This window comes from Periplaneta americana, chromosome 15 (assembly GCF_040183065.1).
Source record: "Periplaneta americana isolate PAMFEO1 chromosome 15, P.americana_PAMFEO1_priV1, whole genome shotgun sequence".
Taxonomy (NCBI): Eukaryota; Metazoa; Arthropoda; class Insecta; order Blattodea; family Blattidae; genus Periplaneta; species Periplaneta americana.
The window spans coordinates 18,291,036-18,317,353 of record NC_091131.1 but is presented as its reverse complement, the minus strand read 5'-3'; the positions used below and the strand labels follow the sequence as shown (position 1 = coordinate 18,317,353).

Below are 26,318 nucleotides of genomic sequence, written 5' to 3'. Positions count from 1 at the left end.
AGTGAGCTACAAATCTGATTGTCGGCTGCAGATAATGATCACAGCGTTGGTGCTACCTATCTTAGTAGGTGCTACCAACTTGGTAACAATCACAATAATTTTTTTTCAACTTTATTAAAGCCAGTTATTATAATGCCTGTTTTCATACTATAAAAAGTTATCAGAAAATCCAGATTGTATCAAATGATTGAAAATTGTACCAAAAAGGTAGTTGTACGTACAAGGGTAGAGATACTTAAAATTGTACCTCATCCGTATAATTGTACCAGAAGTGGCAACACTGTAGCGAACGCAGGGCTGAAAACGAAATTAATGCAACACACCTGCAACAATGGGGGATATGAGTGCATTCGCTCTTTTTAATTTAATTGAGATCGGTGGTAGTGTATAAATGTATTATGTAAATTCTGATTGACAAAAGTCAACAATGAGGTTTAATCAGCTTAAAATTTAAATCTAATCAGTGTTGCCAACAGTACGATATGGATCGTATATGTACGATTTGGTATTATATACGATTGTACATCCAAATCACGGATATTACACAAAATGTACGATCCTATAGACAAATAGAAAAAAAAACATGTCACAAACAGGGGATTTTTAAACTTCGTTACAATTTACGACATTTGGAATTTCTTAGGCGTATACATTTCTGCAGTATTATTTCACTTACGCATTCAAAGTAGTTTCTGCTTGTAGCACTTCTGCTCTACAAGTGCTGTACAGTCCATTGGCGCAACATAGATTTCTATAAACAATGCTCTCTTACTATGTCTCCAGATCTAGGCGACAACTTGATTTTTGTCGACTAAACATTATTATAGTTAAGAAATCGAGTATTACTATTGTGGCTATTCAAAAATGATGCGGCAAAGATTCTTTCTTCGTTTATTTCCAAACTGAAGAAATGTTTATCAATGTATATGTTATGAAAAGATGGAAAGCTTACGTTGAAGGGAAGAAAACCAAAGAAAATTGTACGAGATGAAAATGGAAGGGCGGAACATATAGGAAAAAGGAAAATAAATTCCAAAAATAACGTATAAAATATAATACAATGTTTGGTACCTAGAAGAACATTTTAAATGTTGTCATTATTTAAACCTATTCTAACACAATTTAACATGAAATTTTCAGAATAGCAATAATTTTAAATACCGTAAACTGGGGTTACTTTTAACACACAGGAAACTTTGAACATTTTTTCAGAAAATCATATTTAGGTTTCTACATGCTGCACTTGTTATAGATGGAGGTAAATTATCATAAAAATCATTCTCACACCAAATTTTTCTGTGTTCAAAGTAACCCCAGTTTACGGTACGTAACAATATCATTCGTTGATTATAGGCATAACCACATATAAATCTCAAAACTGAAACAATGTCTTTCCACCTTCTGGCCTTAGGTACTCAAATTATTCTACTATTTGTATCTGGATAGATTTAGGTCCATAATTACGCAACTAGGCCAACCTCTTTCATTGATAAAATATCACATTTGGTCTTCAGTAGAAATATTTTTGTGAATTGTGTGTCAGAGTATTACATTAAGACCCTTAGTTGGTGCAGTAATTTGAGTCCTGTGTATTGGCTATGATCCAAGCTGTGAAGAGGGGCACGTTGGTGTACTTTCCTGGAAAGGCGGGATGGGCGCAGCTGATTCCATTGGAGATGATGCCTGTTTTAATGAATGGATTTGTTAATAACTTCCTAAGAGTTAGTAACGAAGAAAATGCATAGATTTAATTTGCTTTCAAAGTTGTCTCTGTAAATAGGAAATTATGATTTTTTAAAATTGTTTTTTACGACTCTTTATCAACTGATTATGCGTCTGAGTTGGTGATAATTCCAGCGAAATGAGTCCAGGGTCCAGCGCCGAAAATTACCCTGATAGATAGTTAATAGCTGCCCCAACCAGGATTTAATATTCGGCCTCCTAATCAATTCTAAAGGAATAATTATATTTAATTCAATTTTTTCTTTAATAGAAACCCTAGTTAGGTAGGCTATCATTGAGAAATTTATTGGAAATGTATCAAACAATTTAGGCTACAAGACAAATTATATTTTATAAAGAATATAAGTGATGATTAATAATGCTAATCGATGACTTCAGTGCAGTGGAGGATATCACGTCCAGGGTGCTGTCAGGAACTTTTAATTTTCGGAAGACTTCCAAGGACTCCCATGAGATTGTGCCTCTAGCCCCAATCATAATTCCTATAACGTCCCATGTCTTGATGTTATATTTGGTCCCCAAATAGCTGCAGCATGGCAGATAAATTGCCCGTTTTTCTTTGCAGACTTCTCTAGGTTGTTCCTCGCTGTTCTCAAAATGGACTGTGGGCTCGAGAATGAGTCCACAATTTTTTTTCCGGTCTATAATAATGATATCTGCCTTGGAGTTGAATCGTCAGCAGAAAGGCAACCAATTTCCTCGTACACTTCATACTTACCAGCTCGGAGAAGTTACTCTTGATGGGTTGAGGGGAAACCCCGGGAAAAGACTCGAGGTAACTTGTTCCAACCAGAATTTGAACCCGGGCCTGTTCGTTTCACGATCAGATATGCTAAACGTTATTCCTTACTCCACAGCGGTGGACTGAAATAATGTTATGATGTAATAAAATATATCAAGAAACTATCTTTCACGATAAAATGCAAATATAATGCGATGGGATGTTTTGAATATCATGTCACTCGAAAAGGCTTATTATTGCTTTTATGCATGGCCTTCAAATAGACATTCATCCGTGAGTATGCGGCCGAGAGTGGCGGCTGGAAACACGCTGTTTGCCGGTAGAGTCGGATATTCATAGCCCCTTAGGTCAAGCGCGTAGATTTGCTCATGTGAAGAGATATTTTGATCAAGCAATGCACCTTCACCCCCAAGTAAAGATCATAAAATCTATTAAAAAGTGATAGGCAATTTATAGCATTTGTGGACTTACTCTCGGTTGGATGTTATTGTGATATTTAGATTTTTAAACAATTAGTTTTTATTTATAAGGATTTTGGATATGATAATGAGTTAAATAAGTTTAATACAATTTACATCTAAATTTATTAATTTGAGAAAAATTTGTTCCGGCACCGGAAATCAAACCTAGAACCTCTCAGCTATGCGCGCTGAGCGCTCTTTCCGTCTGAGCCATACCGGGACACGATCCACGGCGCCAACCGAACTCTCCTTTTTATTTCATCTACATCTAAAGTCTGTAAGATTCGGTTACATTTGTTTTGCTTGTATTTGCACTTTTACAAAATCGATTATTTTTCTGCTCACATTCATAATTTATCTCCTTTTTCCGTTGAAGGTATACACTTAGAAATTATTAATCGCTTTCTTGTTAGCTTCAATATCATCGTTTCTACTTTTACATTTATTTATGCTCGACCATGCCGAAATATAGTAATTATACATCTGGTAGTAGCCCTTTAATGCACCTCATTAAAGTACACCTATTCATTAAAGTTCAGGTGTTCAGTCAATGACAAATCACCTTTGTACCATTATAAAACCGCAAGTATAGATAGTTCTCGGATATGCAATCGAAAGACAATTAGCGAAATGTCACGGAGGCTGGAAATCCAATACTGTCGCAGAAGGTTATGTTATGTTACTATAATAATTAGCGTTAATTATAAATAATATTCAAATAAATTCAATTTGTCATCTCGTTTTTCAATTCTAAATCAATTTCCAGGTTATATCAAGACTAATGTTCACCTTATTCTCTACGTTATATCAAGGTCAATGACATTCGGCCTCGGAAAAAATCAATACTTTCGCGTCTGCGCACATCTCACAATTCAGGTCAGTTCGCTACTCACTTACATAACCATAACATGACCTACTTTTGAATAATTTCAAGTTAGAAATATGTTCGAGCACGAAAAGTCGTATGAAACTTGCCTATAATGGTAGACGCTCATATGAAAATTATGAAACTCGCTTGCGCTCGTTTCATAAACAAGCATACTCGCGTCTTAATTACTACCATTATAGGCTCGTTGCATAATGTAGTATTATTTCATAGGTTCGTTAATTTTAGAGGCTAGTTCACTTTAGTAATGTATAATGCATTGAAAGGGTTATTTTAATGCTCCCACAATTCTCCACTATAAGTGGACTCGTCCAACTGAAGTCTGATTAATGTAATATGTATGCAATGGAGGGGGAAAAGAAATGGCCACCCTAACTCATTGTGTCCTGGCTTAGTCCACTCCTGTGGAGTCACTATGCCTGACCTTGAAACGAGTGGGCTCAGGCTCGAATCCTGGTTGGGACAAGTTTCCTGGTTGAGTTTTTCTTGAGTTTTCCCTCAATCCATTAAGGGATTAGGTACAGCTTAATGGAGTAAAATTTTGGAAATATTAAACTTTTTTCCCTCCATTACACTATTTTGTACAATAATGAAAATTAGTAGGTGTAAAACACTGTCCTCTGTTATATGATAAACATATTTTTACGATTTAAAAAAATTATATATATATATATATTTTTTTTTTTTCAAAATTCAAAGTTCGCTGTGCGGTGATGAAGTGTTTCCCTCATAACTCAAAAAGTGTCCAACATTCGGTGATGAAATTTTTGTGTGTATTTATGCATGTCGTATCTACAATATGATGCAAAATCACTTCTCTACCTTTGATAGATTGCCTGATAAAAAAATAAATTCATTTAAAATGGTTAAATATCAGTATTTTCTTCTAACACAAAATAAAAAAAATATATATATTATTTGTTAAGAAATGTAGTTGAAAGAGCGTGATATTATAAACGTGAGTTTCAGCAATAAAATAAAAGATAGAGAACATGAAAAAGTTAACAAGTTTATGAATTATGAGGGAAACGCTTCATCACTGCACAGTGAACTTCGAATTTTGAAAAAAAAAAAAAAAAAAAAAAAAATTAAATCGTAAAAATATTTTTTTCATATAGCAGAAGGATAATATAAATGACACTCGTGAGGAAATTAAACGCAGAATAAATATGGGAAATGCCAGTTATTATTCAGTTGAGAAGCTCTTATCATCTAGTCTGCTGTCAAAAAATCTGAAAGTTAGAATTTATAAAACAGTTATATTACCGGTTGTTCTGTATGGCTGTGAAACTTGGACTCTCACTTTGAGAGAGGAGCAGAGATTGAGGGTTTTTGAGAATAAGGTTCTTAGGAAAATATTTGGGGCTAAGAGGGATGAAGTTACAGGAGAATGGAGAAAGTTACACAACGCAGAGCTGCACGCATTGTATCCTTCACCTGACATAATTAGGAACATAAAATCCAGACGTTTGAGATGGGCAGGACACGTAGCACGTATGGGCGAATCCAGAAATGCATATAGAGTGTTAGTTGGCAGGCCGGAGGGAAAAAGACCTTTGGGGAGGCCGAGACGTAGGTGGGAAGATAATATTAAAATGGATTTGAGGGAGGTGGGATATGATGGTAGAGACTGGATTAATCTTGCTCAGGATAGGGACCAATGGCGGGCTTATGTGAGGGCGGCAATGAACCTCCGGGTTCCTTAAAAGCCAGTAAGTAAGTAAGCAAGGAAGCAAGCAGAAGGACAGTGTTTTACACATACCAATTTTCATTATTGTACAAGATACAGTAATGGAGGAAAAATATGTTTAATATTTCCAAATATTTTACAGTTGTAAGCTGTACCTAACCCCTTAAGAGCAAATGCTGGATAACTTTCGGGGCTGGACACTGGCATTATTACTTTTATCTCATTCAGACGCTAGATAAACGCAGCAGTTGATAAAGCATCGTAAATAACCCATTAGAAATCCCCGGCTTAGTTGCTTCATAAGTGGTACCTTGTAGGTATCACTTGTTAGGTTCAGACAGTTGACAAAACAACCATTTACATACAGGATACAATTTGATTACAATGTGACACTTACCAAGAAGTTCGTATCGTCCTTGAGAGTTCATGACTTGTAGAGGGCCGCCGCTGTCCCCCTGAAAAACAATGGACAGTATTAAATGCGAGTCTTGTATTGGTTATGCATTCAATCACCTGATTGTGTCATTACGTCACAGTTCACTTCACGTGACCTAATTCGAGTTACAGTGGTTTGACGAGTATCTGTGACGTACTCGTCTCTCAATCTCACTTCCTTCTGACATTTCCTCTCCTATCCTGATTTATCAGCCCGAAATAAAAATTCAATGTCATCTAACTGCTTTGATTCCTCCACTCATTTCATCTGAAATTCCATTTTATCCCATTTTCATTGTCATATAATCCCTTAAATTTGTGACATTACTTACGGGTTACTCTGTATTAATGGCAAGAGCCGTTTTACTTATTAATTTGTATTGAAAACATTTTTAAGTACAGGGTCTTTCATAGGTAACGAGTCTATCGAAAAATTAGCTATTTTGGATAATTTTTTGAAACGATGTTCATCCTCACGGGGCTACCATCAGTTCGCACACTGGAGTACACCACCACTCCACCGTGGATTATGCGACGTCCCATGTTTGATGTAAGTCTGAGTTGATGTTTCAAGAATTTTACACCAGCTTTTGTTTATAGACTTCGTTTTAGTGAACTTTTATCACCATATCCAAATTATTCATTAGTTTTTACTGACGGATCCCGGATAAATGATTGTCTTGGTTGTTCCTTCGTTACAAATGGAGAGATATTTAAATACAGACTAAGCCAATATACTAGTTAATTGAAAAATGAGTTCTATTCAGTCAATACTTAACATAAAACACAATAAAACATGTTATAACAACATTTACACACATTTAAAAACAAACGTTTTCGCCAATTTAGATTGGCATCTTCAGGTCGTGTAGGTCGAATGGAACATGTTATAAAAAGTGAACACTTGGTATATGACGTTAAAAACCAAAGTTACAACTGTAATATCACTAAATACAGAGAATAGAATATAGCAAAAAGCCTCCACGATGTGTGTAGAATCACTGTGTTGAAAGTGGCGTGTGTGAACCAAGGAAACAGCAAAACTCTTCTGTCATTGCAGATACAGTTTTCAAGATAGATTTGAAGATGCTACGAATAGGTCGGTCGTGTGGCCGTTATGGAGAGCAGGAAAGATAAAAAAAATGGAAGAACGTCTTGAAATCCATGAGGACGGCGACACGACTGATCTTTACATTAAGTGGTAGCACCGCCAGACCTGAAGATGCCAATATAAATTGGTGAAAACGTTTGTTTTTAAATTTGTGTAAATGTTATTATAACATGTTTTATTGTGTTTATGTTAAGTATTGACTGAATAGAACTCATTTTTCAATTAACATTCAACTTAACGGAACCAATATGCCTTTGAAATTACAATATACTAGTGTTTTTACTGCTGAACTCTATGCTTTTTACAGAGTTTTATATTGTTTTTAATTAGGCAACCTCGGGGCAGATTCCTTATCTGTTCCGACTCCTTAAGTGCCATCCAGTCCTTGCAGTCTTTTAATGGTGATGATCCGTTTGTCTTAAGAACTCAGGAGCTGTTCCACACTCTCCTTAGCCCTGATTATGAGATTGGAGTAGTGTGGATTCCTGGGGCCCGTTTCACAATCCTTACAAATTACAAATTAGCAATTTACAAATAACAAGCAAAAGATTACAAATGCTTGTAAATTGTGTTTCACAATGCTATTTTATTAGTTTGTAAAGTCTGACGAACTTTACAAAATCAGCTAAAGAAATTTACAAATACGCATTATTGGTTACACAATATCGCCAACGACAGTTTACTAAAATCGCTAAGGAGCAGAGCTAAAATCGCTGTATTTTTACTTCTGTCGATACATATGTTTATATTTTGTACTAAAATAGGTTATTCTAAGCTTGCCGATTCATATTTCACCAACAGAAAATATAAAGTATTGTTAAAAAAATTAAAAGTATTTAGATTTTTATATATTGGCGACAATGGAGTTTCATGTGATGTGATTGGTCGAGTATACGAATAATTCTATTACTTAAATGAACGAAGTTAGCATAAAATTCAGTTAAATAAGTAAATAACAGATTTGGTCCACGTACAAATATGCAATTGATAAAATAATTACGATGTCTAAACACAAAATCAGGTTAATTTTTTGTGTTGAGCCATCAGTATTTATTAATCTTGCATTCCTAACCTCACAAACACTAGTGATCCCATCAGCAGCATAAAAATTCTGTGCTATAGTAAATAACATTTTGGTGATCAAAAACCTGCCCCGAATTGAACTCTTTTAGCAACATCAACTACCCTGTGGGCACTTTCGCACACTGATATCTTAGAAATTCAGTGCTTATCTGCTAACCCACGGAACTGACAGCAAGTATGCATCCAATGCAAAACAATACAGTTCTCGCTTTGAGGTTAGGGCATCACTTTTCTCTTTTGGATGTTTATGATGTCCCATATCTTGTAGGAGAGATTCCAGCGAAACGGGACTCGAAACGACTTCAGAATACCGCGTAAGTAGTGTCGCTATTGCATTATTGAATTATTTATTTTTGGTCCAGGGAACTTCTGTATTAAATTCGAGTATTTATTAAATACAATTTTCGTATATAAATATAAGCGGTATTCTGAAGTAAAGCGCGGGACTAATTCGAAACCTTTCGTTAAATTTATACAATGATACGAACGTGTTATTAATTCTTGCCCGGAGAATTTTACGTACACGTCTTCGTTTGATTAGGCCTAAATTCAATATCTTCGTCTGAGTCATTAGAACTCCTTAATAACATCAAAACTGCTTTAGTTTAATTCTTAATATTATCCACTTACTCAAAAATCTATTTTATAAGTATTTATTTATTGTATTTATTATCAAAAACCTGTCTCGAATTTAACTCTTTTAACAACATCAATTACCCTATGGGCACTTTTGCACGCATAACTTAGAAATTCCGTGCTTATCTACTAACGCACGGAACTGACAGGACTGACAGCTAGTATATTAAACCAATGCAAAACAATACAGTTCTCGCTTTGAGGTTAGGGCACCACTTTTCCATGTTGGATGTGATGTCCCATATCTTGGAGGAGAGATTCCAGCGAAACGGGAGTCGAAACGACTTCTGTGTCGTTATTGTATTATTGAATTAATTTATTTTTGGTGCAGGGAACTTTTTTAAGTGCGATTATTTATTAAATACAGTCTTCGTATATAAATACTCATGCGGTATTCTGAAGTATAGCGCGGGACTCATTCGAAACCTTTCATTAAATTCATACAATGATACGAACGTATTATTAATTCTTGGCCGGAAAATTTTACGTATACGTCTTTGTTTGATTAGGCCTAAATTCAATATCTTCGTCTGAGTCATTAGAACTACTTAATAACATCAAAACTGCTCTAGTTTAATTCTTAATATTACCCAGTTACTCAAAAATTAATTTAATAAATATATCTTTATTGTATTTATTCAGAATTTGTTGCAATATCAAACTTTACACATCTCAGAGCTATTGTAGAAAAATGTGCTAACTTTACAAGTAAAGTTTACACGTTCGTAAAATTACCCTTCATTGTGAAACAGAATGCTTGTAAAGTGGGCAAAATTTAATTTGTAAAGATTTGATTTCCTTTGTAAAGTTCAACATTACAAACAAATATTGTGAAACAGAAGTTTACAATCTACAAGCAAAGTTTACAAATTACAAAGCTTGTAAACATTGTGAAACAGGCCCCTGGTCACGTAGGGATACCAGGAAATGAGGCCGCGGATGCTGCAGCCAGGGGTGGCGCACTGAATGGCTCTCTGGTATATTGGAGCGAGAGGTGGCAGGACATTCGAAACTACTTGAAATATAAAATATGGTGGCAATGGGAAGGAAAATGGTCTGCACAAGAGGGAAACAAATTACGAAATATAAAGGATACTGTTCGAGTTTGGGATTCGTCTACAAGAGCGTCGCGACACGAGGAGGTTTTACTCACCCGGTTGAGGATTGGCCACTGTCATCTGACACATGGCCATCTCCTACGTGGCGAGCCTCAGCCGGAGTGTGATATGTGCCGTGTTCCACTTACGGTGGAACATTTTTTATTGAGTTGCAGAAAATATGACTGTGCCCGCAGGCAATATGGAAATCGGCCGACACTCCATGACGCTCTTTGAAATGATTTTAATTGTACAAATGCAGCTCTGAGATTTTTATCGAACACAGGTTTGGATAAGGTGATTTAGTTTTTTTTTATTGACACTTTTTAACTATCCTCCGGACCCTTTACATCCGGAGGTTATATTTGTTGTTTTATATTTGATTTTACATTGTTGACATTTCGGACTTTATACATCCGAATATTTTATATAATTTTATTGTTTTAAAAAATATGATTCACAATGTATCTCTGGTGGCATTAGTTTTATTGTTTTATTTGTTCTTCTTGAATACCACCTATGGTAGTAGAATTTCTCACTTTTATGATTGTGTAGAAATCACCTTATGTATACTGCATTTGTGTGCCTCGTTTTACCGTGACAACGCTTTTTAGTTCTTTTAGCACTCTGATTATTATATTATTTATGTATTTGTTATATTAAGAATTTTAGATAAGGGCGCAAATAGCCACAGTAGCTGACGCGCCCTTCTTAAACCCTACTACTACTACTACTACTACTACTCATCCTCGCGGGAAAGAACCCTTCCCAGTGCCTTACAGTCGATTTGGAAACAAGCACCTCCCTTTCCCTCGCCGCCAGAGCTGTTAAACGAAAGAATGTTTAGTGTTTTAAACCTTTATAAAACAAATGTAAAAAAAAGTTTCAATTGTTGACAAATTATGATGTACAATTTTCAAAATGTCTTCCGTTCTGCTGTATACATAAATTTAAGCGACGTATCAACTCTTCATGGACTCTGGTGAGCATGTCAGGCGTAATCATTTGTATCGTGTTCAATTCATTCCCACTAATTCAGGAATGGTGCGTGGCTTAGTCGCATAGACACGATCCTTATGAATCCCCAGAAAAAGAACTCCAGGGGAGTCAAATCAGGTGATCGCGGAGGCCAACGGATTGGGCCTGTGCGACCGATCCACGTGCCTGGAAACACTTCATTTACGGCACTATTTCCAAGTTCAAACCAGGCAGCAATTTTTCTCTTCTGTAATAACGTTAAGCGGCTGCGTGGCATTTTATCATTCCAGTCTATCACAACAATGTGTATAGGCATGACCTGTGCCATTATCCTTGGCGTATAGAAGGCCATGCTCCAGGTCACTTTTAAGTCCTTGGCCTATAGAAGGCCATGCTCCAGATAATTTTAAGTTGGCATCAAATGCACATTACACATTGCTAAGTAGCTTCCTCTGGCGGCGGGGGGAGGGGGTGTTTGTTTCCAAATTGACTGTACGCACCGGAAAATGTTATTTCTCTTGAGAATGAAGATCATTTGAAAAAATTATCCAAAAATAGTTGATTTTTCTATAGACTCGTTACTTACGAAGACTCTGTATTATGTTATGTGGTAACACTATTAAAACTGCATTGTTTATATTGTAAATTTTATTAGTAACAACAATAATTCCCTTCTACAATTCGCCTTAAACGCTGTCGTCAACAATTGGATTTTCACTCAACACAATATTCGTTATAAAACTCCACCGACGACAATGACAATTTACTTGGACTAGTACGAACAACAATGAACTGTTAATCTTAACTAATATTTACAAAGCACTATTTACAAATCAGAACCATCAGTTCTCAGTTCACAGTTCTTCTAGCTCAGTCACTAGAGTTCACAGTATCTCGAACCACAGACCTTCAGAGACAGTCCACTGTACTCGAACTCAGGTCCCTCCAACTGCGGTCCACTGCACTCGAACTCAGGTCCCTCCAACTGCGGTCCACTGCACTCGAACTCAGGCCTTCGGCTGCTGACGCAGTTGCGGACGCACACTCGAGTCGAACTCCGGTACACAAGACTGGCTTCCTTGCTCTGACTTTCTCACTGATTGAATAACTGAAAACTGCTGTCGTTCCTTCGCGTCCTTAATTTATAACCACAGCGACGTAGCCTCGAAAGTTCCACGCGTCTCTAGAGATGGCACTCCAGAAAAATCCAGAAACCTCTCCTCTCTACCAGCACCAGATGCGCGCGCACTCTCTCTCCACTCTCTCGCCGCGTTGGCCCTTTCCCCTCTCCGCCGCGCGCCATCCCAAAGTGCTCCGCGCGATCTTCTCTCTTGCGGGACGCTGGTCGTGAGTTCGAATCTCACGTCGCTGTCACAATATGTACAGGATCATGCAAATATAATTGTTCTATATAATTAATGTAGTGTTAACTAACCTGGCAGGAGTCTTTGCCGCCCTGGGGGAATCCTGCACAGAAGAGTGTGGGTGGTAGCATTTCAGGGGTGTAACTGGATTGCACTAGACACTGCGCGCGAGGTATGAGGAGCAATTCCACTTGTCGCAGTTCGCAAGTCTTGAATGGCGACTGGAATGCGAGGACCCCCCATCCTAGTGCTGTGCCCTCCTGTTCTCGTAACGGAGTAGAGACCAGCTGTCCTGTAATCACCATCATCGCGCTTCATTTGTTACGTACAAAATTAACTGATTAAATTCCCGTCGTTTTCGCGTAAATTTAATTTAAAAACCACTGATTTTAAGCCACTAACCGATGCAACCAGCTTGCAACGTTGTAGCCAGAAGGGGAGTTGGGAGGTAGTTCACCCAGGCAGACAGACCTGAGTTCGTTGACCTCTTATTTTGTATTATATACGAGAAGAAAGAGCAGTGTGTTATCGACGGGACTGCTGAAATTTTCAATTTAATTTTCTAATTAATCGTGCATTTAATCACACAACGTAATTGTAACTGTGCTGTTGTGAAAATTTACAATTAACATGTATTGTATTTATTATTGTTACTATTATTATTGTTATTATTATTATTATTATTATTATTATTATTATTATTATTATTATTATTATCATTATCATTATCAGGAATATCACTTTTGGTGACGTCGTACAAAATTTTGTCCAATATTCTTTTGAGAAGATTAACTCCGTACGTAGATGAAATTATTGGGGATCATCAGTGCGGTTTTCGGCGTAATAAATAGACTATTGATCAGATTTCTTGTATTCGACAGATAATAGAGAAAAAATGGGAGTATAAGGGTACACTACATCAGTTATTCATAGATTTCAAAAAGGCATATGACTCGGTTAAGAGGGACGTATTATATGATATTCTTATTGAATTTGGTATTCCCAAGAAACTAGTTCGATTAATTAAAATGTGTCTCAGTGAAACTTACAGCAGAGTTCGTATAGGTCAGTTTCTATCTGATGCTTTTCCAATTCACTGCGGGCTAAAGCAGGGAGATGCACTATCACCTTTACTTTTTAACTTCGCTCTAGAATATGCCATTAGAAAAGTTCAGAATAACAGGCAGGGTTTGGAATTGAACGGGTTACATCAGCTTCTTCTCTATGCAGATGACGTGAACATGTTAGGAGAAAATACACAAACGATTAGGGAAAACACGGAAATTTCACTTGAAGCAAGTAAAGCGATCGGTTTGGAAGTAAATCCCGAAAAGACAAAGTATGTGATTATGTCTCGTGACCAGAATATTGTACCAAATGGAAATATAAAAATTGGAGATTTATCCTTCGAAGAGGTGGAAAAATTCAAATATCTTGGAGCAACAGTAACAAATATAAACGACACTCGGGAGGAATTTAAACGCAGAATAAATATGGGAAATGCGTGTTATTATTCGGTTGAGAAGCTCTTATCATCCAGTCTGCTGTCCAAAGATCTGAAAGTTAGAATTTATAAAACAGTTCTATTACCGATTATTCTGTATGGTTGTGAAACTTGGACTCTCACTCTGAGAGAGGAACATAGGTTAAGGTTGTTTGAGAATAAGGTGCTTAGGAAAATATTTGGGGCTAAGAGGGATGAAGTTACAGGAGAATGGAGAAAGTTACACAACACAGAACTGCACGCATTGTATTCTTCACCTGACATAATTAGGGACTTAAAATCCAGACGTTTGAGATGGGCAGGGCATGTAGGACCAATGGGCGAATCCAGAAATGCATATAGAGTGTTAGTTGGGAGACCGGAGGGAAAAAGACCTTTAGGGAGGCCGAGACGTAGATGGGAGGATAATATTAAAATGGCTTTGAGGGGGGTGGGATATGATGATAGAGACTGGATTAATCTTGCACAGGATAGGGACCGATGGCGGGCTTATGTGAGGGCGGCAATGAACCTTCGGGTTCCTTAAAAGCCATTTGTAAGTATGTAAGTATCACCAGCGTCTGTATTTCTTTTTTGTATTTATATGTGCTATCTGGAGGGATGGAAGAATAGTCTTAAGGCCTTAATCCTGTCAGATTAAATAAATAAATAATAAATAATAAGTTAATTAATTGATTAATAAACAAAGAAACAAATAGACAAACAAAAATAAATAAATGAATGAATGAACGAACGAACGAATGAATAATATAGGTTTACTATTCATTTAAATGTATCTTATCCCCCCTATCAATCTGCAGGATTATTTCACTTCTACCTTGCTTATTTTAATAGTATTTTAAAATATGGTATATTATAATGGAGCATCAGCATCCATGAAATCAAAATATTTTTATATCGCAGAAAAAGACTATTAGAATTCAGCAAATCTAGCTTTCAACATTCATTGAGATTATCTAGTAATATATGCGATAGATGTTAGTAATAATATAACATAGCTCACAATTTGAAAGTATAGACTACTCATAATGTAGAGTATACAGGAATACATAAAAATAACGTACAGAGAGTTAACGGAACAATATTATAAATAAGAATAAATCTTGAATTAAATCCTTAACTGATAAAATAAAATATTAAATTGATATGGAACACTATCTTGCGCATAGTTATAAGTATAATAAATATGCAATTCAAGATTTCAGGTATAACTCCCTCTAAAGTTGATTTGAATAATTTCGAGGGAAAAATTATTGAGCACGGGTATAAAGTTCACAAGAACAAAACTTCCACGAAGAAAGGAGAGAGGATGTCCGATCTTTAATGAAGCCATGGTCGAGAATATCCACAAGGCGACATGAAGATCAACTCTATGTCTGAGTTACGACGGCTGGCCGGCGTCAAGAGCATGGGCGATGCGGAATGCCCCACGCTGCTGGACATCGAGATCAGCAGCGAGCAGGACGACCCCAGGCAGCGCCCCAACTTCGGCGTCAAGTGCAAGATCTTCGAACTGGACGCTTGCCAAGGCATCGGAAAGGTGTGTCTGGTGTACATGGACAAGAGCGAGTGCGAATCCGATCTAAAACGAGAGGACCCCAAGATCTGGCTGCTGGACAGAAGTTTCGAGTGGCACTACCTGGCTGCAGAATACACAACATAAGCGAGACATTAACTTAATCCAGGGGGACTCCTCCGTGTAATAAATAAATTACGAATAATTCTGCTGCCGTATAAATATTGGGAAACTAAATTCTTGTTTCCAGCATTGAAGATGTATAGTTCTCTTCAAAAGTCGAGGAAGATTTGAAAGTTCTTTTACTTTGTTAAAAAGCAAGTTTATAGAACAATAATAATACAGTTTTGTTTATAAAAAAAAATTTAATATATATTTTTTCACTTATAATATATATGTCTAGCTTTTATCTAATAACAATTTTCAAGTTTATTCTGAAACTACTTTAGAGTCCGACAGTCTCTGATCTCGCGCAGGAGAGAATTCCAACACTAAATGATGAGAAATATGCAGAAGTTCTACGTTGGAGGATTATAAGTAAACCTAAATCAGTTGCTCTTGAAATTGACAATCTTTGGAAGTGTGAAGCAAGATAGTGAGGAATAGAGGAATGTAGTATTTTGAATAATAGTGGTAGACCGTGTAGATGACGGCGCTCCCTAGGCTCAACCACGATAACATTTGGAAGCGTGGCGTGGTCTCGCCGGCGAGTATTACAGACAAAACGTACGCAAGCATTAGGCTATATGCGCGTTGCATATGTTGGGCATACAAGAATTTTTAACTGTAACTTTTAATTGTATTTGACAATGTCTGTAACACTATTTATAGTGTCCAAAGACTGTTACGTAAATAGGCTAAGTGTAAATAACAATAAATTTAAATATGGGATAAAGAAAAGTAGTTTTTCACAATAGAACATAACAATTCACTAATAAATGTTACCATCTTTACTGTTGCACTTACGGAGTAGAATATGGTATGCTATGGGTAGTTTTCTGACCCACCTGCAAATTCACACGTGGCTAACGAAATTCACAGATACGAGGTATCCCCAGCGAATAGGGATTATAAAGAATGGACACTTCGCGTCGGTACCTTTGATGTAGCCGGACCGATTTCAATGGCCTTCAAGCCAGCTAGAGCGTCAGATTCTGCTTTCTCCCTAGAGTTGGCGCTGACATCACACCGGCTAGCAGTCGACACAGCGGAAATATAACACATATAATTAATACATCTAGGTACATTATGTACTCAAATAAAATAAATTGGATCCATAAAATAATAAATCCTTCATTAACTGTAATGTCTAGACTCTAGAGTTCCTTTATAATGAGAGTTCAGACGTTGACCCCAACAACAATTAAAATATGTAATGATTTGATAGCGCTGAAAATGGAAAAACAAAACTCTCACGAGAAGTAAAACCATATACCTATATTATATTATATTATAAAAATATTAAACAAATTTGACGCTTAATTTTACAATGTATTATATTATTTTATAATATAATTTATGATATCTGAAATATAAAATATTATTACAACTAGTTTGTCACTGAGAAATAAGGAAAAGCTGTTAACTTGAATTTATTTGAAGCAAAGCGTTACTGGATTATGCAATGAGGTAGGCGATGTTTGGATCCTGTGTCTCAACTCTATTCTCAATTATTATGTTAGCGTATGCTCGATTACACTACCTCTAGCGCTTGAAAGTGGAACTATCCGCTGGCGCACAGAAAAACAAAACACAGGAAAATTCGCTCAGTGTCCATTCTTTATAATCCCTTTTCGGTGGTATCCCCGCTGATATCAATTCTTAGCCATCGTAGAGCTTCTATCGAAATCCAGGACTATTTAATGGTTAGGTCCGGACTGTAGAGAAAACACCGATGTCGTTGCTAAAAGTTGCCGTGCGGTTATAAATAGCCGTTTTAGGCCCAGTTGTACAAACACGGAATAAAGTCCTGTTAAAATTAATTCCATGATTACGCGAGAAATGTGTTGTACGAACTCGGAATAGTGCGTTATTCGGAGGTTATCTCCCGAATAAGCTATTCCATGCTTTCAGTCGCTGTTAAATCGTTATCTAGAGAATAACATATAAAATGGCAGCAGCATTAAACGTCAATAATTCCGATAGTGATGATGAATTATTATATAATGTATTTTTGAGAATGCGGAAACAAAAGCATGTCATAGACCTGACCTATTAAATGAATATGATGATATTGTGACAGCGACGTGAGATTCGAACTCACGACCAGCTTCACGGGGAAAGGGGAAAGGAGCCTACACGCGAGGGAAGGCTGCGCGCGCAGCTGCTACTTAACGCAGTGAATGTGGAACGACCTTCCCGACGATTCCAGAAGTCCGTCGATGTGAAGATATCGAGATAATTCTCTACACACCTGTAGAAAATTCTCGCAACTATGATTTTGCTATAAAAGAAGAAGCGCCAGCGAACTAGAGGAGAGTTTCCAGTTTTCAGTTGATTAGTCAGCCAGTCAGTGAGAAAGCCAGTCTTGTGTACCGGAGTTCGACTCGAGTGTGCGTCCGCATCTGCGTCAGCATCCGAAGGCCTGAGTTCGAGTGCAGTGGACCGCAGTTGGAGGGACCTGAGTTCGAGTGCAGTGGACCGCAGTTGGAGGGACCCGAGTTCGAGTACAGTGAACTGTCTCTGAAGGTCTGTGGTTCGAGATACTGTGAACTCGAGTGACTGAGATAGAAGAACTGTGAACTGAGAACTGGTAGTTCTGATTTGTAAATAGTGCTTTGTAAATATTAGTTAAGATTAACAGTTCATTGTTGTGCGTAATAGTCCAAGTAAATTGTCATTGTCGTCGGTGGAGTGCTATAACGAATACTGTGTTGAGTGAAGATCCAATTGTTGACGAGAGCGTTTAAGGTGAATTGTAGAAAGGAATTATTGTTGTGACGAATAAATTACATTGTTGTTACTAATAAAGTTCACAATATGATGATATGTTTGTGAAAGACGATTCTTCATGTTGATAAAGAAGAGATGTTTTGCATGCCATTGTCACTAGATACCCGTTCCTGTTCCTCACTTGCACATTTCTTTGCTTGTAAAGCGGGATGTAAGGGAGATTTCAGCATTTGTGGAATATATATATTGCACAGTTGACCTCCTGTAAGTTACTCTTTGTTTCAACTTCAGGACCAGTGTCGTCATGAACATTCGCAACGTCACTGCTTCTGAGGCAGATTCTAATGTCACTTCTACTGGCTGTTCATTTCAAAGTGTGTCATGACGTCACTGTTGATGAGTCAGCGATTTGAAAAGAGTTTCAGCTTTTGTGTCAGAGAAGTTGCTTATTAATCAAGGCGTTCAATCTGAACTTGAGAACGTGTACAGTATAACTTGAACGTCGTAGCAACAGATGGCGGTCTGTATGGTCTGTGTACTACCATAACTGTGTTTTGCGCGGCCAAGTCGTACGCAGGGTATTTGTTATCATCGGTTGCGTACGGCAACATTCCACAACACAAATCAAATGCTCCGTATCCATGTTGACCGTCGAAGTTAATGTCAACAAATACGTAAGTAATCGTCTTAACCCTCTCTCCATGTCCCGACAGTAAGAAAAAACTTACCTGAGTACGTGTTTCCAAACAGTTCACATTCCTGCCACTACAGGCGTTACCGTACGTATCGGTAAGTACGTTTCTGAATGAACGCCGTACTTGTTAGGCAACTTCTCTGCCTCGTAAGTAATACACCTCTGTGGAAGTGTAGGAAGATTGAATTCTCTAGGCTCATGGACTAGCCACATGACGGCATGCAGCGAGCCATGACACACTTTGAACTGAACACCCAGTATTGACTCATTTACACTAATTTCTTCCAAGACGAAACCACTATTTAATTCACTTGCCCTGAAAGTAGCATCGGAATCATACAGACGTGGACAAATTATTAGCAAAATGGAAGATTTTTATTACATATTTTTACAAAATATGATTCTTCAGTTTAGACTACAGTTGACATTTTTGCGTATTTCGAAATTATTAGCAAAATTGAAGATTTGTATTGTATATTTTTTACAAAATTTGACTCTTCAATTTGGACTACATTTGATATTTTTGCATATTTACAAATTATTAGCAAAACTGAAGATTTTTATTGTATATTTTTACAAAATTTGACTCTTCAATTCGGATTACTGTTTACATTTTGGATATTTCCAAATTATTAGCAAAACTGAAGATTTTAATTTTATATTTTTACAAAATTTGACTCTTCAATTTAGACTGCAGTTGACATTTTTGCATATTTACAAATTATTAGCAAAATATGAAGATTTTTATTATATATTTTTACAAAATTTGACTCTTCAATTAAACTACAGTTGACATTTTTGCATATTTCTATCTACTGTAATGATAGAAATATGCAAAATTGTCAACTGTACTCTAAATTGAAAAGTCAAATTTTGTAGACAGAATTATCATAAAAATCGTCAATTTTGTTAATAATTTGTACACGTCTGTATATGCTGTCATGTCCTTCCACAGAGAGTTTGATCATTTAAAGTACTTTTTCAAAAAACGTATTTGTTTTAATTGTATCTGCAGGACCTCCGCCCGTCTGGAGCCTATACTGTCTCTTTTTTGCTGCATATTTCCTTGCCTCTTTCTTTATTGAATCGTATTTCTGACAAAGCTGTTTCGCATTTCTGTAGGTAGTTGCCTGAGCATTAAATAACCTAGCGATAGACTCCCATGCTCTTACCTTCTGATTTGAGGCTATGGCATCGGTCTTTTTGTTTTCCAGCACGTTTCGATAATAATCAGTCACCATCTCAACTAGCTTAAGTGTATCTTCAGTATTATAGTTTTGATTTACTCATTTCTTTATAACAAATTCCGTAGATAAAATAGTGTAAACAATTACTGCACTTCATAAAACAAAACACCATCTAAAGTGTTGCCAACCTCTGTTTCAATTCGGCTAAATATGAAATAGGTAACCTTGGAATAAACGAACGTCATACAACACGGTAGTCCATTTATTCTATAGTTAGGCTGTTCCACGAATAACTATTCCAAGATTTATTCCGCGATCGTACAACTGGGCCTTAAAGAATTAACAGAGCTTGAAGGTTAGCTGAATTCTTACCCCACTGTGGGAGGCAAATGGGGCGCACGATCTCGTTAAAAGTGAGGCGCATGCTGAGTTTGAGCAGCATGATGTCGAAGGCGTACGTGGAGGCGTTGAACAACGGGTGCACGATCATGCGCAGCACGGAGAAGGAGGAAGTCCTGTTGTCGGGCTCGCAATGGTTGTGCTCTCCCAGCACCACTTTCAGCTCCTCTTGCCGGTACCTGCAACGGGGACGGAGTAAGAAATGAGAGAGGATGTAAAAAAGACAATGGAAAAGTTTAGTCAATGACGAAGTGCAAATTTGGGAGAGGAATTAGGGAAAAAGGGAAAGTAATGAGAAAGGGGATGTAAAAAACAAAATGGAAAAGTTTAGTGAATAAGAAAGTGCAAGTGGGACACAAATTAGGAAAAAATGGAAAGGAATAATGTGTAGCCCATAACTAAAAAGAAAAGAGAAAAAGGAATTCAATTTAGTAGACTATTAAAAAGAGTTTAAGGGGAGAGGATGGTATTTTTTAAAACTTTTTTCCTATTTGGTGTAAAATACTAATTTTTTGTATGTAGAGAGCTCATAGCTGTGGCAACTTAACGAAATAAAAATATTTTGAAAAAAATATTATTTGGGGGGTCCAAATTTGAAAAAAATATACCCAATGCAGGATTGTATTAAAACCGATATATCTAAACCATTTTTAAAGATACTTTCAAACAGTTTTTTGCAATGTATTTGCAAAAGCATGTTCTACAAACTATCTAACAGAATTTTGATATTAGTCCCTACGTTTGTAAAATAAACAATTCAAATTTAATTACAATTTTCTGATTTCCTTTCTTGCAAACAAACGGACGTATTTTTAAAATGAAATCAATTAACAAAATTCTGTTATAGTGAAAAGTTTCCTAATAGTCTAAAGAATGTCTGTTCTAAATTTCATGCATGTATCTTTAATAGTTCAGAAATTATATCCATTTTTGTCTGGCAATGTAGCAAAAAAAATGAAGTTACTGGAAACCGATAAAAGTGGGCGTGTGATTTAAAAATCCATAGCGCAGGAAGTTTAAAAATGACGTCTCAACATCCGATAAGGGCACAAATACCCACGAAATGTTATGCAATGCATTTTACACATATCAAATAGTATTTTAAAGAAAAAAAAATTTGAAAATTTAATTTACCAGAAACAACAATAAAAGTGGGCGAGTGATTTAAAAATCCATAACGCAGGAAGTTTAAAAATGGCGATTCAACATCCGATAAGGGCACAAATACCTACAAAATGTTATGCTATTCATTCCACACATATCACAGAGTATTTTAAAGGATTCTTTTTTTAAATGTACTCATTTTTCACCAAAAAATACCATCCTCTCCCCTTAAATAAAATGTACTTAACGAATGGAAAGTAAAGTGGAGAGTCGAAACAAGGAAAGAAAGAGGAACAAGTAACGGGAAAGAAAATAAGTGGCAAAGAAAAACTGAACGGAAAAAAATATTTGAAAGTGCAAAAAAGAGACAAAAAACAAAAATGCTAATCCATAATTGCTGAAGCTTCTGAAGTTTATATCAGTTTGGTGAAGAGAATATTGAAGGCATCATTGTCAGAACAAATTTTCAACCCCAAAGGGGAAGTCTGAAGAGAAAGTGGAGATCGATTGCTTTGCTGAGGAGGTTGATAGTGTTACACTACTACTGTATATCATTGTATCTGGCTGTGAAGTAAAGTTTGTCCATGAGAGCTCTTGTTACTTTACTTTTTGAAGCAGTCTCGTATCATCTAGTGAAGGTATTGCGCTCTGATAATGAAGAGTAGGGAGCGGATTTTTATGTGCTAAACATTTAAATATATTTATTTTATGTGCTAAAAAGTACGAAAATATTTGCTAAAAATAAAAAATATATATTTTTTAAATATGGCAAAAATACCTTACTTAGCTTGGAAAAAAATGTTACTAGGTACTCACCAATCACACTTGAGTATCAGTTGCTAGTATATGTCCGAGAATTGCAGTGAACAACAAAGGTCATTTCCAAATTCTCCGTCACAAATGCATGCCCTTTATCTCTGAACAACGACTTATATTGTGAAAACGATCTTTCCACATCACAGGACGTCAGACGTGCATATTTAAAGAGAGGACTGTCACAAACACCTACACCGCCAATTTCACCTACAGGCACACCCTCCAATACTTAAGCAACTTTACACATTTTTTTATATCCACTGTTTTGCCGTGAATACACACGTGAAGCAGCGGCAATGTGCTTGTTACCAGACAAATGTTGGGTTGCCTGAGAGCTCTGATCTGCACTTACTGATTTACCACATGGTTGGCAAAATAACACTTTTCCATCGGTAGTAAAAATGTTTTTAAATTCTTCTACATATTGCTGTAGACGCGATCTTAAACTCGATTTGATTTTAGGCATCTTAAGGGGCTAATATACACACGCCTTAACATAAAAAAAAATGTATCTAGCTAATGACTGACAATGTCGCTGGAAAGCTTCCTATAGCGACGCCACCACGTCTACACTACGCAGCTTATGCTTATGGTCCGATAACAGGGAATCACAACAAGATATATTGGCTAACTTGATAGACATGAGCGAGAGGCGAGAGATTTGTTTAAATTAAATAATGTTTGTACCCGAGCTCTTATCCGTTGTGTTTCACAAACAAAGCGGAATGAAATCATCTTCAGCAAAAATAAACATTCCTAATTATGTGTTGCAAAATCTCTCCTCCTTGTTCATGCTAATTTATTCTCATATAATAACAGTGATATGCAACCTAGAATTTCTTAGAACTTGAGGCGATACTATTACAAAAATTGATCACGGATACACCACACAGCCCATAGAAACACGATGCAACCAAGAATTCTTAAAAAGATAACGTATTTCTGAGTAATATAATTGATTTAGTTTTAAAATATTTAAAAGTTCTTGTAAAAAAAATTATTTAAGTAAAAAAAAACTCCAAGATTTATGTGTTTATAATAGATTTCCTGAAAATATGTATTGACATAAATTTTTTGTGAAAATATGTGTTTTTATGTGAAATAAAATTCGGGTTTTAAACTTCAAACTTGACATACAAATCAAGCTTTCAGGTATAACTTCCTGTAAAGTTGATTTGAATAATTTCGAGGGAAAAATAGTTCCGGGGCCGGGTATCGAACCCGGGACCTTTGGTTAAACGTACCAACGCTCTACCAACTGAGCTACCCGGGAACTCTACCAGACACCGATCCAGTCTTTCCCTCTATATCCACAGACCTCAAAGTGGGCTGACGACCGTCAGCTTGATTTCCATAATACACGTCACTGTTCGTTAACAGAAAACCACAATTTAAGTCACACGGAGTTAGTGTGCACTCAATGTTGGTTGCTTGACGGTCGTCAGCCCACTTTGAGGCCTGTAGAGATAGAGGGAAAAATTGCATCGGTGTCTGGTAGAGTTCCCGGGTAGCTCAGTTGGTAGAGCGTTGGTACGTTTAAGCAAAGGTCCCGGGTTCGATACCCGGCCCCGGAGCAATTTTTCCCTCGAAATTATTGAAACTTGACATTCGGTATTTTTAACTTTGTTAATTGTGTTTTTATCACACGCAAGAAAAATATTTAATTACAGACGTGGACAAATTGTTAGCAAAATTTAAGATTTTTATTATATATTTTTACAAAATATGATTCTTCAGTTTAGACTACAGTTGACATTTTTGTGCATTTCCAAATTATTTGCAAAATTGAAGATTTGTATTGTATATTTTTTAAAATTTAACTCCTCAATTTGGACTGCATTTGATATTTTTCCATATTTACAAATTATTAGCAAAACTGAAGGTTTTTAATATATATTTTTACAAAATTCGATTCTTCAATTTGGACCACAGTTGACATTTTGGATATTTCCAAATTATTAGCAAAATTGAAGATTTTTGTTTTATATTTTTACAAAATTTGACTCTTCAATGCAGTTAACATTTTTGCTAATTTACAAATTATTAGCAAAATTGAAGATTTTTATTATATATTTTTACAAAACCTGACTCTTCAATTTAAACTACAGTTGACTTTTTGCATATTTCTGTCTTCTATAATGAAGGAAATATGCAAAATTGTCAACTGTAGTCTAAATTGAAAAGTCAAATTTTGTAAATAGAATTATCATAAAAAATCGTCAATTTTGTTAATAATTTGTCCACGTCTGTACATAGGAATCCGCTCTTTAATGAAGAGATTCTGGTTGGAGGAAAATCAGTTGAGAGGTGAAGCAAGTTATGACGACAGTCCCGACCTCAGAGTGGTGCAGTGGGCTGCCGTCGCGACGTACTGGTCGCTGATGACGGCCCCTCCACATGCTGGAGTGTTGTTGCCCGTGATGAGAGCCATCCAAGGGTAGGCGTTTCGCGGAGGTTCCTCACCGCCAACGATGCGCTCGCTGTCCCTCAGGTTGGACACCCCGCATGCTGCGAAACATGCCAAATTGTTCGTTTATTTTCCAAGTGCTTGCTGCAATCTATAAAATTACACTATGATTCAGGACATTTGCACCTAACTCCAAGGGATAAGAGATCTCGAATGGAAGATCATTCTTTGTCATACAACCCATTCCTCCGACGTGTAGTTTAGTAACTGTGCTATCGTAAGTTATGATTAGATAATCTCGTATTTTTAGGCTCTTAAAAACCAGCTTTTAGGCACCTAAAACAGACTCTAAGGGGAGAGGATGGTATTTTTTGGTGAAAAATGAGTACATTTAAAAAAAGAATTCTTTAAAATACTCTGTGATATGTGTGGAATGAATAGCATAACATTTTGTAGGTATTTGTGCCCTTATCGGATGTTGAGTCGCCATTTTTAAACTTCTGCGTTATGGATTTTTAAATCACTCGCCCACTTTTATTGTTGTTTCTGGTAAATTACATTTTCAATTTTTTTTCTTTAAAATACTCTTTGACATGTGTAAAATGCATTGCATAACATTTTGTGGGCATTTGCACCCTTATCGGATGCTGAGAAGTCATTTTTAAACTTCCTGCGTTATGGATTTTTAAATCACTCGCCCACTTTTATTGTTGTTTCTGGTAAATTAAATTTTCAAAAATGTTTTTTCTTTAAAATACTATTTGATATGTGTAAAATGCATTGCATAACATTTTGTGGGTATTTGTGTCCTTATCGGATGTTGAGAAGTCATTTTTAAACTTCCTGCGTAATGGATTTTTAAATCACTCGCCCACTTTTATCGTTGTTTCTGGTAAATTAAATTTTCAATTTTTTTTTCTTTAAAATACTCTTTGACATGTGTAAAATGCACTGCATAACATTTTGTGGGTATTTGTGCCCTTATCGGATGATGAGTCGCCATTTTTAAACTACCTGCGTTATGGATTTTTAAATCACTCGCCCACTTTTATTGTTGTTTCTGGTAAATTAAATTTTCAATTTTTTTTTTCTTTAAAATACTCTTTGACATGTGCAAAATGCAGTGCATAACATTTTGTGGGTATTTATGCCCTTATCGGATGTTGAGTCGCCATTTTTAAACTTCCTGCGTTATGGATTTTTAAATCACTCGCCCACTTTTATTGTTGATTCTGGTAAATTAAATTTTCAATTTTTTTTTCTTTAAAATACTCTTTGACTTGTGTAAAATGCATTGCATAACATTTTGTGGGTATTTGTGCCCTTATCGGATGTTGAGTCGCCATTTTTAAACTTCCTGCGTTATGGATTTTTAAATCTCTCGCCCACTTTTATTGTTGTTTCTGGTAAATTAAATTTTCAAAAATGTTTTTTCTTTAAATACTATTTGATATGTGTAAAATGCATTGCATAACATTTTGTGGGTATTTGTGCCCTTATCGGATGTTGAGAAGTCATTTTTAAACTTCCTGCGTTATGGATTTTTAAATCACTCGCCCACTTTTATTGTTGT

The 26,318-nt window shown here is 36.3% G+C and overlaps 1 protein-coding gene across 1 annotated transcript; it reads right to left on the bottom strand.

The window, feature by feature from the left end:
• Positions 1-1,039: 1,039 nt before the first annotated feature.
• LOC138715619 (proclotting enzyme-like) lies at positions 1,040-25,152 on the bottom strand. Its single transcript, XM_069848691.1, has 5 exons — positions 24,675-25,152; positions 20,392-20,597; positions 12,298-12,518; positions 5,920-5,977; positions 1,040-1,683 (listed from the first exon to the last, which is right to left on the bottom strand). The coding sequence occupies exons 1-5, from the start codon at positions 24,767-24,769 to the stop codon at positions 1,562-1,564; spliced, it is 702 nt and encodes a 233-aa protein (XP_069704792.1). The 5' UTR covers positions 24,770-25,152; the 3' UTR covers positions 1,040-1,561.
• Between the last annotated feature and the right edge of the window lie 1,166 nt (positions 25,153-26,318).